At 32.7% G+C, this 16,945-nt stretch overlaps 1 protein-coding gene across 3 annotated transcripts in view; it reads right to left on the bottom strand.

The window, feature by feature from the left end:
* SNCA (synuclein alpha) overlaps positions 1-16,945 on the bottom strand; it is a 146,341-nt gene that overhangs the window by 114,629 nt on the left and 14,767 nt on the right. For all 3 annotated transcript variants that reach the window (XM_055313112.1, XM_055313114.1, XM_055313115.1), the window contains exons 3-4: positions 16,860-16,901; positions 9,147-9,289 (exon numbers count right to left, since the gene is read on the bottom strand). In XM_055313112.1, the coding sequence (XP_055169087.1) occupies positions 9,147-9,289; positions 16,860-16,901 (185 nt within the window). The remainder of the gene's footprint in view (positions 1-9,146; positions 9,290-16,859; positions 16,902-16,945) is intronic.

Below are 16,945 nucleotides of genomic sequence, written 5' to 3'. Positions count from 1 at the left end.
AAATCATCTAGCAGAGGGAGAAACACAAGACCAATTCCACGTTCCCTGACTTAAGGCTCATGCCCTGCATACTAAGCCATGCTTTTCCTATACACATGACCAAATCAAATGACGTAGATAAACCAGGAACCCAGTATAATGATAAAGGCCAGCTGGCTATTATGATGAGTCAAAGAACAGATATAGATCAGCTTTAATTAGAAAACTTATGAAATGCTTTTGTTTTAAACTCACAAGTGTTAGTTTTCCTTTGCAGGAAGAACACTATGAAAGGATCATTATGTTAAGCAGTTATTAGTATTTAGTTGAGATTATTTTTTAAAAGTGCCTACTTTACATATGTCATAATGTTAAAAATTAAAGATGAAGGTTTTTTTTAAAGATGAAACATTTTTAATTCCATTGTGTGATTTGCATGACAAATGTATTAATCCCCTAACTCAGTGACCATTGGTAAGAGCACATGCCTTCTCCAGTTTCACTAGATAGCAAATAATACACAATCTACTGACCAAAAACTAGACCTTTAAAACAAAATGGTATATACATGCTGAGAAAACTCCGGTAGCATGAAATAGAAATATTGAAAGGGCAATTCTCCACTCTTTAGATTTCCAACAAACAGGATAAAGTATATATATATATATATATATATATATATATATATATATATATATATATATACACACACACACACACACACAAATACATACATATACATAAATATATACATATAAATTGGAGGTAATTTGCTATTATGGCTTGTCAGACAGTTAAATTCTATTAAAATCTTAAATTCTAAAATTCTTAAATTAAAAGTTCATATTATTCTTCACAATTCACAAAGCTGCCAACTGAATTTATTCTTATGAATTGAGTTCCAAATAGATTTATTGTTTTTTGGCAGTGTAAAGAACACTAAAGAAGAGTAAGACAGTTTCCATGTCTAATCAGGAAGATAAAATATAAATTTCCTTTAAAAAAACTTTTTTATTCATTCATTCAATTGTTTATTCAACAAACATAATTTCTAGCTTAGTTTTCCCTGTATTAATGTATACTATAGTCTCATTAAGAATTAAATACTACTTTGAGGAGTACCTGGGTGGCTCAATGGTTGAGTGTCTGCCCATGATCCTGGGATCCTGGGTCCTGGGATCAAGTACCTGCATCAGGCTCCCTGCAGGGAGCCTGCTTCTCCCTCTGCCTATGTCTCTGCCTTTCCCTCTGTGTATCTCATGAATAAATAAATAAAATCTTTAAAAATAATAATAATAAATAAATACTACTTTGAGAATTTTCAAAATAACCGTGTAATTCTAGAATCACCTGATAAAGAGAAATATTTAAATTGTAACTTAAACATTTATATGTTTTGCAAAGTTTTGATAAAATTTCTTATAAAAGAATTACCTCATATTTGAATTGACAAATTGCTCTTTTTCTTCACATTGCGCAACAATTGGGTTGATGAGATGTATCATTCAACTCTAGTTTTATAATTATATATTTACATGCAAAACACAATTGGCATCTCATTTACCTTATTTCTGTTCCTTTGAATTCAAGTAAACATATTTTGTCCTAGATTTTTGTGTATTTTGAATGTCTATTTTCTCTTGATAAAGCAAACACCACCATTAAACATCTCCCTGAAAATTGGAAAACTAAAAGCCTATATTTGAAGCAGAAAAAAATAAAATTACTCTTACTTTTTAGAAACAAAAAAGCTGATTATCATTGAAGTTTGGGAAACAACCACTGCATATCATAATAAATAAATATCTATACCCTTTATTCCTGTCACCTAAACATATTGGTATTCTTTTTCAAGGTTTTCCATTGAATTATAAGGTGGAAATATGGCTCAGATGGTAACAGAGATTTAAAATGAAAACACTTAAATTTGAAATCATTCTTTATATAATAATATCTGATCCATGAAACTATCAAATATCATCTTTTCTTTGCATGTGAAAGGATTTTAGCAATAGATGTTATTAGCCACATGAACCAAGTGAAGACTGGTTCATAAAATATGGTCATTCCTCTCACATTGCATTCAGTAGAATTTTTTTTTATTTTTTTAAAGATTTTATTTATTCATGAGAGACACACAGAGAGAGAGAGAGATTGAGGCAGAGACACAGGCTCCTTGCATGGAGCCTGACATGGGACTTGATCCTGGGACTCCAGGGTTACACACTGGGCTGAAGGCAGGCACCAAACTGCTGAGCCACCCAGGGATCCCCGCATTCGGTAGAATTTTAATTCATATTAAGCATTTATGAAGGAATGAGCCAATTTCACAAATATGAGTTAAAGCTGTTTGCTGGTGTGCCTTGAAGCAGTTCTATCACATTCTTCCTATAATACATTTTCTAACAAACAAAACTACTATCACAATTGGTTTTTTGAAGACTGAAATTGGATTTGTAGTCATGTATATATCATGAGGTTATAATGCTTACACAGTATTAACTGCTGGTGCTAGGATTCAGGTGGAAATATTTTTATGAAAAAAAAGAAATATTTTTATGTTTCTGTCTAAAAAGTAAAATATTGTGGCAGTTTTCTCTGTGTGTGAGGCAATTTCATAATCTGCTGACAAAAACAAAATTTAAAGTGTAATATTTATTGAAAGTATAGGTCTCTCTCATTCCTAACAAAAAGCATTTTTTTTCCCTATGATGGATATATATGTGTTACAGATACATACAAATTCTCAAAAAATAGAAATGTTCCTTTTTCACCCTGGGGTAAATATGTCAGTTGCTGTGCTTAGACCACATTTCTTGAAAGCAAGAGTCATACATGTGTTATTCACCTCTGTATTCCTTAGAGTGCCCGAGTGTCCAGCATATATAAAGTACCCATTAAATAACTGAATAATAAGCCTAAGTTTCTTTTAACTTTATATATAGTTATTGTGAACTTTCCCATTTACAACCTTACAATATTAAGGGGCATTTGGAATCGTGATTCATCCATCCTCAACCCACTGAAATATTAGATACAAAGATAGCCCATCATTATAGATGTGTTTCTAAGTAGAAAGATTCTATGTAATATTAGACTTTCATATGAGCCTAAAATATGTATTTTTACATATCACATTGAAAAATATTGCTAATTATATACATGTTAAAAACAAACCAATCAGGTCAATTAGGTTTTTTTCTTTTATTATGACATGCTTTAGCCAAAGATTACAACATTATTAATAGTATGTGCCACTCCCACCACAAATACAAATCAGGGAATTCCCTGTGCCACCAAGCTTTTGGCTTAGGCTTAACTATAACTAACAGTAATGTTGGTTATCTTCAGAGGTCAAGCACAAAAGCAAGACTCACACTTCTAATTATTTGAGAGAATATATCTATGATTAAAAAACACTTAAGGAGAATAAACTGTAAATCAGAGTATTTCACTAACATTGACATCTCTTGTTACCTTGTTATAAACAATACAGTATTAAGATTACACCTATGATATGTATATGCTTCTTCAAAGAAATCTGAAAGATGGCCTGTGATTTTTGGCTTATTTGTGAAATCAGTATAAATGGATTAGCTGATGTCAATATCCATCATCTGATTAATTAATAGGTCTATAATATTCAAGCATTTAAAAATAAGTCTGCACCAAGCTAAACATGACAGCTCTGGTAAGTCAAAGGAAGTAAGGAGGACACTTAAATGTTATAAAATATGATATTTTTCATTCCTGCTCTGTTTTACTCCTCTAGTACACACTTGGTTAACTATCCTCTTACGAATGAAGGCCGGAGCACAGAATATACGTGCTTCTATCCATCTGAAATCAGTATTTTCTGGATAACTGTGTGGGGATAGTAAAAATTTCTTATAATCTGATCTAATTTTTTCAAAGTGGCACTGCTTAGGAACTTCACTCTAATTCGGAAGAAAAAAAATGAACAAATGAAGTGGAATATTTCAAGCCTATTACTTGAATAAAACCTATTAATTTCCACATAGATAGGTCAGTGCCTAAAATGGGATGTGATAATGAAGCTGACTGCTGTACTATTTCTCAGACAGTGGCTCTATGGTATGTGTAGAACTTTTACTCTCTACAAATAATAGGAAAAAAATTATGGAAGTACAGACCTCAGGGACACTAAGGATCCAACTCTTCTAGCGCATTCCAGTAGCACTAAAGAAATGCTCATTTGTTCAGTAAGGATTTATTTGAGCAGTAATCACAAGCAAAGCACTGTTAAGCGGTTGGAATGGACTAAATGTTGCAGTTACTAGCTATATATTTCAAACACAGATGTACTACAGAAAAACTCTTACTCATTATGCTTATTTATAATAGTCTTGGTACAAGCAGATAATTTGTTCTCAATATAAGTAGGAAACAAATTTTGTCTATATAACATCACTGTTTGAACTTAAAACTTGAGCATTTCTGCCAATACATTTGCAGCCTGTTTCTACCATGCCAATCAAGTGAATGAGCTTCAGGAAATGAGTTGTATAGCTTGTGTGCACACAGGTAAAAATATATAGATCAGTAAATGCACTATTCTAATGTATTCAGTAGAGAAGCTAATAATATTTGATAAAGCAAATTCTTAAAATTCAAGACATTCTATTTGTCCTTTAATCTAATGTCTTATAATTAGAAATTATTACTAAAGATAGCTTCAGTCATATGAAATTCAAACTTAAAAAATATCTAGATATCATCATATCTCTCTGTTAACATCAAAAGGAGATAGAACACACCAAAGCAAACATCCCCAAAGAGATAAATTTAGCAAATAAAAACAGAAAAATCAAAATGAGCTATTAGAGCTCTTGGTTTAAAAAACAGAAAAAGAAAACACCAAAGGGAAGAAAGAAAAAAAAAAGGGAAGGAAAGAAGGAAGGAAGGAAGGAAGGCAAGAAGGGGTGAGGAGAGGGGGTAACGGGAGGGGAGAGGAGGGGCAGGGGGGGAATGAAAGAAAAAAAGATTTGTTCCACTATCAATCAGGGAGTAATGGGCCAAATACCCTCAAAGGGCTAAACATCAAAGTAGCCACTCCTTTTGCACTGTTGCTGATATTTAAGACAGGCACCAACTGCCAAGAGAATGGCACAGCCATTAATCCATTTCAAAGAGCTAACATCCAATAGTCCTGCTAACCACATCCCTCTTCCCCCAAGCCTCATGAAATGTACTACCAAATCTTGTTGATATTAACTCCTACATAGTCTTTAAATTAATCTATTTCTTTCTCTTCCCCACCTACACCTTAGAGTATACAGTCATCTCCTCTTTCCATCACAGCCCACTAACTCATCCCTGGTTTCCACTCTTCTTTCCCTTTAATCTGTTTCCTACCAGGCAAGTAGAGACATCTATTCAACATGTGAAGTTATAACCTGACATCCTTGCTTAAATATTTTCAATAGGTTCCTTCATTCTTAAAGACCAACATTCTCGGGATCCCTGGGTGGCGCCGCAGTTTAGCGCCTGCCTTTGGCCCAGGGCACGATCCTGGAAACCCGGGATCAAATCCCATGTTGGGCTCCCCTACATGGGGCCTGCTTCTCCCTCTGCCTGTGTCTCTGCCTCTTTCTCTGTGTGTGTGTGTGTGACTATCATAAATAAATAAAAAAAATAAAAATAAAAACTGAGCTGCTTTAAAAAAAAAAAAAAAAAAAAAGACCAACATTCTCAACATGGTCAACCAGAATGTGACCCTACTTATCTCTCCAGCTTCTTCTACCTTATTTTCTGTGGCTCTGGCTACAGTCCTCTAGGACTTGCCATGGTCTCCTACCACATGAGGTTTCTTCATGTTGTTATTTTTGCCTGTAATGTTTTTCCTCTACCTCCCACTTGTTTATTAATTGCCAGTCACTTTTCTAGATCTCAATGAAAACATCACTTCCTCAGAGAAGTTTTTGTAATGCTCTCCCTTATCCCTACCCCATACAAGCTGGGATACTCTCTGCATTATGTATCCATAGCATTTCATAGTTTAGAATGGCATACTTCTTGTGTGGTAATTAGATGATTATTATTATCTTTGTCACCAGATGATAAGCTCTATGAAGACAAAAACTGAGTATGGTTTTCTCACCATTTTAACCGCAATATCTAACAAAGTTTCTGATACATAGTGAGCAAGCTTTATTTCTTGAATAAAGAGTGAGTACATCAATGGAGTTATTAACAAGTAGTTAAAGCAACAATAATCTACTTATTTCCCTTTACCAGAATCATTTTGATCAGAGTTTGAATGATGAAATTATATTACTTCAAATCTCATAATGAACAAATTGAAAGATTTTATCTAAACTCTCTAGCATTTTTGGCATTTCATAGATATGGCCACAAAGAAAAGATTATTAGCATCCTCCTTGAGTTAAATGGAAACTCAGAACATCACTGCTAAATTGGGCTTTAACGATTTTCTGCTATAGTTTCTCATTATATGAGAAAGAGTCTTAGGAGATCCTCAAAAGGTCATTCAGCCTATTGATGACAGAGCAGGGATGAAAATCAGCCATTTAAACTCTCAGTTTAATGTGTTTTTTTTTTCTATAACTATGCTGTAATTTCTAGGTTTTATGGCTTCATTTTCATATTAAAAATATGGAAGAACTTGTAAGTACCCGTTAAGAGAAATATCTCCAAATAGTTAATTTTGTAATATCATTTATATTTCTGCTTTAAATTATTAAATTGGAATGTTTTTAGAAAAGTAAAAAAAAGCCCAATTTTGTAAGAAATGAAGCACTCTCATGCCTTATTTGCAATTTACATAGTATGCCTTAAATAGAGGTAAGAAGGGGTTTGTACATGTTTCCCTGGTTTCTTACTATTCTGAAGCATAGAATTTTTCCAGTTAAATCTGGTTGTCTGTAATTCAGTTTACAAAAAAACAAAAGGAAGGTAGATTTTGAGGAAGTGCTTGGGGTAGTGACATAGATGGAAAAGCAGTATGAGCATCTAGTTAATTACAATCAGCCATATGACCTTGGACTGCTCACTCCCCCTCTGTAGATTCTGTTTTCCTTATCTGTACAATCACAGGATTGGTCTAAATCATGGACTTTGTCTGTTGATGGGCTTTTCAGGTCCCCCCAAGCCTTTATTGTGTGTATTCCTGAGAAGAATCCATCATTTCTATTAGACTGTCAGAAGCACTTGGGACATTAAACAAGCTAATTGCCTCTGTACTAATGCCTGAGGTCCCTCCTAATTTTGAAATGTAATAAAGCTATAAATACAATTTATAAAGTCAGATGGAAAATAGAAATTTGAAAAAAAAAAGAAAATAGAAATTTGTATGATTATTAGCACAGGTAATAAGAGCATATCTACACAAAGGAATACTACTATCATTAACCATACACTTAAGTGTTAGCTGAAGAACTACACTAGAAGCCCAGCTCAGATTTTCCATAACTAGCATCAATTGCCCAGATGATATAAATACATATGATAAATCTCTGTATGTCCCAGATTTTTAGTCCTGCCTTTTTATAAATCAATGTTTTAATGATCCATCAAGGCAGGCCTGCCACATAGAATTACATGGGGTAGAAACAATCTAGAGTAGCTTGCCAGCAAATAAAGCTACTTTCTTATAGTATTCAAAATATTTCTTACAAAACCATTTCAATTATAACTTTCAGATAAATAGCCACAGTTGCTATGCAATGCATGTAATTATTAGACACAGAAATAAAAGTCACTCTGCTTATACACTTATTCCTTCTTTCCTTTCCTTCTTAATAAATATTTCTAATTATCAGAAAAAAAAATTCTAATTATCTACCATGTGCAGGTACTCTTCTAGACACTTGTGAAATATCAGTGAACAAAGATATATTCCACCTTCCTGGGGTTTATATTTTAGTAGGGTGCAAATAAAATAGTAAACTACATATGTAAGAAGTAAGTTGGGGCACCTGGCTGGCTCAACTGTTAAATGCCCAACTCTTGATTTTAGCTTAGGTCATTGATCTCAGGGCTCAGTGGGAAGTCTGCTTGAGATTCTCTCTCTCCTCTCTCTGCCCCACCCCCATGCACAAGCATTCTCTCTCTCTCTCTCCCTCTCTCTCTCTCATAAATAAACAAATAAATAAAATCTTTTTAAAAAAATAAGATATTTATGACTCTTTAAGGCGATACATGCTTCAATGTAAATGGAAAAAGTAAAGAGTAGGGAGATAGGGAACACAAGAAGTGAGGACAGTGTTTTCAATCTCAAATAGGTTAGAGTAGGCCTCACTGAAAAGGTGTCATTTAACACAGATCTGAGGAGATGAAGGAGTGAACCAAGTATATAACCTTGGGGAAGAACTTTCCAGATAGGGGAAGGAGTCAGGGCAAGGGAGTACTCAATTTGTTCAAGGAATAACAAGGAGGTCATGGTGCCAGGGAAACAACAAAAATCTGTGCTGCTGTGGTCACAAAATTTATGAAATCTCATCTTCCAGCTGACACCTCATTTACTATAACTTACCTGTTTAAAATGACAGTCATGATATTTTTTGAATAATCTTTCTAGAGTCTCATATTTGTCAATAAATGCAGTCAAATTTCTTTGGAGAATTTAAAAATCACCCCAAAACCATGATCTCTGATTGGTATACAATTTGACTCTCAGTCTCCACAAACCTATATTTGCAGATGAACTGCTATGTGATAAGCAAAAGTGCCATTTAATAAGAGATGATGTCATTATAAAGAAATCAAGTGAAAGATCTTCAATTTGACAATTTATCAGTTGTGCACAAAGCATTTGTTATATTCCAACAAAGAGAGATTGCAAGATTCATAGCTATGCTGAAAGCACCCATTCTTTCTGAAATGTCACTGTTCTTTGGATATTTATTACATTGTTCATTTCATTAACTGTATTCCAGAAAATGAAACAATCATGATTACTGTACAATTTTCATGGCATTTATCTGGGTTAATACCTCCAAAAAGAATACCCACATAAAAGTAGTCCTCCAAAAAGAATACCCACATAAAAGTAGTCCTTTTTTTTTTTATGAGAAGAGAGTCAGTCAGCCCGCCCTAAGCATCTTATTCTTGCCTAATGCCTTCCATGAAAATGCACTGTGATCCTGAGACTTTAAAAATATAACATAAAATGTATGCAGCCATACCTTGCCCAACTGATCCTTTTTGCCAAAGCCAGTAGCAGCTGCGATGCTCCCTGCTCCCTCCACTGTCTTTTGTGCTACTGCTGTCACCCCTGTCACCACGGCCTCACCAACATTTGTCACTTGCTCTTTGGTCTTCTCAGCCACTGGGATAAATCCAGAACAACAGATTAAGGGACAATGGAACAACAGGGACTTAAAATAATTTCACTTTCACTAGCTGTCAACTTTTAAAGAGCTGTATTTGCACATATTATAAACAACTGAAGTGTCAGAAGAAATAAAAGCCTCAGAGATTTTTAAGTGAGTATCATTTAGACAAACATTAAATCTTCACTAAGATATGTTGCTGTAATCGTACAGATATTAACACGTGCTTCAAGAGTAATGACCACAAATTTAGAGCCTTTGAGCAATTGATGTTTAGTTAATATATTATTAAGGAAAGTTTAGGGAAAGGCAATGATCACAAGTACAGCTATTGTAGTATCAGGTATTTATTTCTTTATTTCATTTTCAATGCCAATTCTTAAATCAGCATATTCATTTTCACCACACTTTCTGAGTCATACAACACATATGTGCTCACATTACCATCAGAAATGAACAATATAGATGACATAATACTATAAGCAGAAAACCTGAAAGACTCTACCAAAAATTAATAAAACTGATAAATTAATTCAGTAAAGTCACAGGATACAAAATCGATCTATAGAAACCTGTTGCATTTCTATACACCAACAATAAAGCAGCAGAAAGAGAAATTAAGATTATCTCATTTACAATTGCACCAAAAATAGTAAGATATGCAGAAATAAACGTAACCAAAGAAGTTGAAGACCTGTACTCTGAAAACCATAAAAACATTGATGAAAGAAATTGAAGGCAACCCAAAGAAATGGAAAGACATTCCATGCTTATGGATTAAAAAAAAAAAAAACAAATATTGTTAAAATGTCTATACTACCCAAAGCAATCTACACATTTGATGCAATTCTTATCAAAATACCAACAGAAATTTTAACAGAACTAGAGCAAACAATTCTAAAATTTGAAAGAGACTCCAAATAGCTAAAGCAACCTTGAAAAGAAAGCAATGCTGGAAGTATCACAACTCTGGACTTCAAGTTATATTACAAAGCTAAAGTGATCAAAACAGTATGGTATTGACACAAAAAGAGCCATTTAGATCAATGGAACAGAATAGAAAGCCAAGAAATAAACCCACAATTATATGGTCAATTAATCTTTGACATAGGAGGAAAAAATATGCAATGAAGAAAAGTCCTTTAAACAAATGGTAATGTGAAAACTGGACAGCAATATACAAAAAAAAAAAAAAATAGACCACTTTCTTTCACCATACATAAAAACAAACCCAAAGTGGATTAAGGACCTATGCTCAAGACCTGAAACCATAAAAATCCTAGAAGAGAGCAAAGGTAGTATTTTCTCTGACACTGATCATAGCAGCATCTTTCTAGATACGTCTCCTGAGGCAAGGGAAACAAAAGGAAAAATAAACTATTGGGACTACATCAAAATAGAAAGCTTCTGCACGGCAAAAGAAACACTCAACAAAACTAAAAGGCAACTACTAAATAGGAGAAAATGTTTACAAATGATTTAACTGATAAATGGTTAGTATCCAAAATCTATAAAGAACTTATCAAACTCAATACCCAAAAAACAAGCCAGTTAAGAAATGGGCACAAGACATAAATAGACATTTTCCCAAAGAAGACATCCAGATGGCCAACAGACACATGAAAAGATGCTCAACATCACTTATCATCAGGGAAATGCAAATCAAAACCGCAAGGAGGTATTACCTCACACATATCAGAATGGCTAAAATCAAAATAACAAGACAAGGATGTAGAGAAAAAAGAACTCTCCTGCACTGTTGGTAAGATTGCAAACTTGTACAGCCACTGTGGAAAACAGTATGAAAGTTCCTCAAAAAATTAAATATAGTACTACCCTAAGATCCACTACTGGGTATTTACCCAAAGAATAAGAAAATACTGATTCAAAGGGCTATATGCACCCCTATGTTCGTTGCAGCATTATTTACAATAATCAAGATATGCAAGCAGTCCAACTGTCCATTTATTGATGAATGGATAAAGAAGATGTAATTTATATCTATATAAATCGATATATCTATTGATCTATCTATAGATTTTAATCAATCTCTCTACATATAGATATCTATATAGATAGATATAGATACATAGATATATAGACATATAAATATAATGGAATATTATTCAGCCATAACAATGTTGCCATTTGCAACAACATGGATTGAGCTAGAGAATATAATGCTAAGTGAAATAAGTCAGTCAGAGAAAGACAAATACAAGATTTCACCCATATGTGGAATTTATTTATTTATCACATGTACAATTTAAGAAACAAAACAAATGAACAAAGGAAAAGAAAAGAGAGAAAGACAAATGAAGAAACAGACTCTCAATTATAGAGAACAAACTGGTGGTTATCGGGAGGGAAGGGTTCAATGTGATAGGGGTCAAAGAGTGCACTTGTGGTGAGCACCAGGTGATGCATAGAATTATTGAATCATTATATTGTATACCTGAAACTAATATAACACTCTATGCTTACTAACTGGAATTAAAATTAAAGAACTTAAAAAGCAAAAAAAAAAAAAAAAAAAAAAAGAACAATAGAGTAAGGGATGGTTATAAAGAAATTTTAATCCTTTTATCAAACTTCAAGTGGTTGAGACAGGGTTTTTAATAAAAAGATTGATTTTTGAACAATATAAATGGTAAAATAAAAAAGAGCTAGACATTAAGTATGAAAATGATCATACTTAATGTTCATAAAACAATTTTTTTCATAAAATATACAATTTTTTTCATAAAACAATATACAATATGGTGATTCAGTAGATTTTTAAAAATAAGTTAAAAATTTAGAGAAGAAGTGTAAATAGTCTGGGATTACATTTGGAAGAAGATTTAATCTCATATCAAAAATTCTCCAAGACCATATGATATTACTGAATTAATCTTTCTATAATTACCTCCATGCAATTGCCAAATAAAGGAAACTCCAATGAAAAAAAGGTTTGTTTCAATTAAGAGTTCTATGAAAAAACAGATGAGCTTCTGCTCTTAATCTCAATGTCAATAGAGAAATAAAACAACTTCTATTCATCTAAACCTTATAAAATTTATACTCAAAAAGCCTGCATCATGCATCTCTTATGTCCATCTACATAATATTATCCTCTTTTCTTTTTGTCTCACAAACTCTTTTTCTGCCTTTTTTCCAGATTTCAGGATTTGGGGATTTTGAATGATATTTTTCTTCAGGCTCCCTCCTAAGCAAATCGAGACTTTTTTTTTTGGTTATGCTTTATGCTTGCATACATCCTCTGCAGATAAAGCCCAGCCTGAGGAACTAACTAGATGAGCTGCACTGTCAGCTGTTAAATTGGCAAATGTTATATGCTAGGCATATGATAATTGAATAGATTGCGTGTCACCCATTGGAGAAGGCCAATGACTGAGTAATGCGGACAAGACAACCGAGTTTCAAAGAGCAGGTTATGGAAGTAAGATAGTCTGTAAGAACAGATGCTTACTCTCAATTCTGGGCAATGTAGGGAAGCTGAAGTGACCCTAGATTCTAAAATCAGGAAGTCACCAGAAGGTATTGCTTGATATTTGCCTTTTGCCACTTCTGGGGATATGGTTGATGTCTCCTAACAAGTTATGGTTATTCCCAATGCAAAGTTCAATTTAAATGCCAGTGAGAAGTTATTTCATGTTTTTAAACATTTCCAGAATGTTGATCCTTTAAAAATAGTGAATTATGGGCTTTAACTTGTCATTTTTTTTTCTTTTCCAAGAACATGAATAGAAAATTTTGCTTGAAAAATGAACATTTTCTTGTTAGATGATCTCAAAGACAAGAATAAATTTTGATCTTTTTACAGACTCATGATTTTTCTACAAGCCACAAAAAGTTATTTCTATATATCTAGACCATTCTTTGTATATTTATAGACATTAATTTATTTGTAATGCACATAAACTTCACAGTAAAATGCACTTTGTCCTTTAATATAACTTCATCAGATTTTATCAATGTAAAAGCAAGCAAATTAGTTACCTTACAAAATGACAGAGTGTACATGTAGCGATAATATATACAATTTAAAATATATCTGTAGGACTTGATTTATCTAGTGGATTATTCAGTTACCTTGAGCCCCTATTCCCCACTGTTATGCCCTTTTATAATGTTTCTAATAAATGATATTCATTTTTAAGGAAAAAGACCTCATACCTAGGATCAAAGGCGATACTTTCCTTCCAACTAATTGATAGCATAATATTTTATGTTTTACCCTAAATGTGCCAGTCTTTCCCAATTTCATTCATCTAGCTCCATCTGGCCAGAAGCTTCAATCCTTCTCAGATACCTCCCTATCTGTTTGCCTAGCAAATTCAAGCTGTTATTAAAACCCACCTCAACTGTCAAATTCCATATTAAAAACCTTCCTCCCAACAAGTGTCCTGTTCATCCTTCTGTGATCTCAGAAAATTTTAGATATATCTCTTCTATTGAACTTATTGCATTGTGCCAGAATTATTCATTTTCCAATGTGCCTCTCCACCACCACCAGTCTACTTGGAGTCCATTAAAATCAGAGATCCTGTTATTTTTCTTTATAGTATTTCACAGCAGATACTCAATAAATGATTATGAATGCATTAAAAAGAAATTTTGTGTACTCTGTAATTTATTCATTATCTTCAATAATTAGATTTAATTTGACTAACTCAAAAATGAAATCTCAGAAAGAAAATGGGGAACCAACTTTTCAAATAGTTACAGTAACTCTAACCTTTCATATTAAACACAATCATAAAGTTAAGAAGATCTAGCTTTGAGTTGTACAAATTATATATCTGAGGAAAATAAATTTATATTATAAAACATTTTGATATGGAAATTTAAATTATAATATGTTGAAATTAGTTGTGTTCATTATCATGCAACAAATTTCTGTTTATAAGAATCAAAACTTTCAGAAAATCTCCAATAATTGGAATTTCTTTATACTATACTTTCATGAGGAAAAAAAATTAAGATTTTATCAACATCTATTTTTTAAAGTGTCTTCAAAGACATGTCATTCAGTACATCCAAATAAATACATTCTCATATTTTTCCATAACATAATGCATTAAATTGACAACTGCAACAATATTGCACTGAGATCAAATAGCTAGGGTGTAAGGTAGAGTTTTTTAGATTTTATGATGAGATTATCTAACTGGGAGAATTTATTTTTCTTGGAATTTTTTAGGTAGAAAACTCTTGGCCTAACTAAGTTTACTGAAGTCTATTATTTCTGCAAAAATAAGAAATGGGATGAATCTTGAGGAAATCTTTCTTTTAACATTAGCTGATGATGTTGTATACTATATAATAGTTTCTCACTTCCCTGCTTTGAGTATTTACAATAATAACATTTATTTAGCACTTATGTTATGCAGCCCTAAGAAACATTTTAGACCAGGTATGGTAACCAATTCCTCTCTTCTCCCTAACCATTGAGGTAATTATCTTAAATTCATTTATCCTTATACTTAGACTTTGGAATTTTATATTAAATAATCCTACTCATTACCTGATATGGGAAAAGGATGGTATTAATCGCAGATTTATCCCACTGCATTTCTCATAGTCAGACTACTTAGGACATTTTCAATATTTTTCTATTGTCAGAGTAGTTGAGGGCTTTACAATGGCTATAAATATGACCCACATCAAAATCTTCATGGCCTTGTTGCTTAGTAGCATTTTCCATAGTGTTCTCTGGAACACTGGTTCATTCAATCCTAGTAACTATTGATATAAGGTCAAATAAATTTGAAAGGCCCTGGATTAAACTAAATTATGAAAATTTCTTTACTATGGAATATCTCAGATTCTTCAATATGCTAAAGAAGGCATGATATGCAAAGTTCCTCAATATTATAAAACCAGGGAAACATAAAGTAGCAGTCTACTTACTGTTTTTCAGAAAACAAACTGCTGCCTTATTGTACAAACTTCAGTAGCATGCATACACATGTGCACAGACACACACATACACACAAACTCATATTCACTTTGTGTCATTCTGGAGAAGATGCAAATTCCAGCTTTGTTAGTTACCCTTGCAGCTCATGTCCATAGCCTCCATTTGATGATATTATTAGTTATATTCTTTACTTTTTACCACAGACTCTAAATCTGGCCACATGCTTATCTACTTTGTAAACCACATGGATTCTTCAGCTATCAAATGGAACACTTTTAATCTAGCTATGCTCTTCAGATACTACAGTCTCCAACTGTCTACTACCCAGGTCTTATTAAAATCCTGCTTAATAAATCATATTTATAGATGGTCCCAAGAAGTCAACACAGTTCATTAACTTGCCTAGTTCTGGGCATTACATATTGATTGGATTGCAACAGAGCAAAAGCAAGCAGCATACGTTAATGTAGCTTCTAGCAGAACCTTTCAAAAGGTTCTATTTTAATTTTGTGCCCTCATTTATTATCAAAAGCATATATAAAATAGTCATATGAAATATTTTTCTTCACTAGCTGTAAAAATGTTATTCAAATAGAAACACCTATAAAGTGATGATAAATAACACCTACATAATTCACACCACTTGATTTCATTACTCTAGGTATTTGTATACATTAAATTTCTTTATTCTTTTACAGATAAACTAAATCACAAAAAGATTATGAATCTTACAGAAAATCACAAAGCTCATAAGTGGTAAGCAGAAATTTGAACCAAGGAAGTCTGGCTCCAGTGTCATGGCATCAACCACAATACTGTATTTATACTCTCATTTGATTTTCCCCATTTCCATTTTATAATTCGGTAATAGGAACATGGTAATTTTCTGAGACACTATTACGTTTACTGCTTTCTGATCATGTGAATTATATTTCTGATTATATATCCTGTTTTACCACATCTGTCAGGCAGTTTGGAATACATACAAGATGAAACTGAATCATGGCAAGTCTGTGGGCTCTTAAGATTATGAAATTTCAGTTCTACTTTCATTTTTCTATCTGTCTCTATCATTCTCCTCATCATCACCACCATAATTTTCATCATTTTTGATATTAATTTATTTTAATATAATACACCTATTCCAATTCTTGGTAAAGTTATGCCAAATAGAGATAAATACAATAAATACTTCATTGATTACTTCAAGGGTGTTTCCCAAAATGTTTTCTGAATCATCAAGGAAGCGTTATACTGAGTATAGTTTAATGTCAAAATGTTTTATTATACTCTACAGGAAATATGACATTAATCCTTAGAAAACTGGCAATACTTATATGTAATTTATCATAGCAGTTTGCCAAAACATAATATTTCAGAGTATATATTATACTACCATAAATTAAACATATCTGGTCAATTCAGAGCAATCATTCTTGACAGTGGAATATATTGTTTATTTATCAGTAATAACTACTTATCTAAACATATTTAATAAAGAATTAAAGTTAAACAAAGTTGGTAGTCCCTTATAATGCTTCTCTACAAACACAGTGACTACTTACAATTACACTCTGAATAATTAATGTTTACTAGATATTTTTAATATCATTCTTGGATATAAGTCCCATGGAGCTTACCTGTTGTCACACCATGAACCACTCCTTCCTTGGTTTTGGAGCCTATAAAGACAAATTCAAAACATAAACGTAAGTCTCCAACTGGC

The sequence above is a fragment of the Nyctereutes procyonoides genome, unplaced genomic scaffold, assembly GCF_905146905.1.
Source record: "Nyctereutes procyonoides isolate TBG_1078 unplaced genomic scaffold, NYPRO_anot_genome, whole genome shotgun sequence".
Taxonomy (NCBI): Eukaryota; Metazoa; Chordata; class Mammalia; order Carnivora; family Canidae; genus Nyctereutes; species Nyctereutes procyonoides.
Note: the sequence above shows the minus strand (reverse complement) of the source record. Positions and strands in the feature narration are given on the sequence as shown.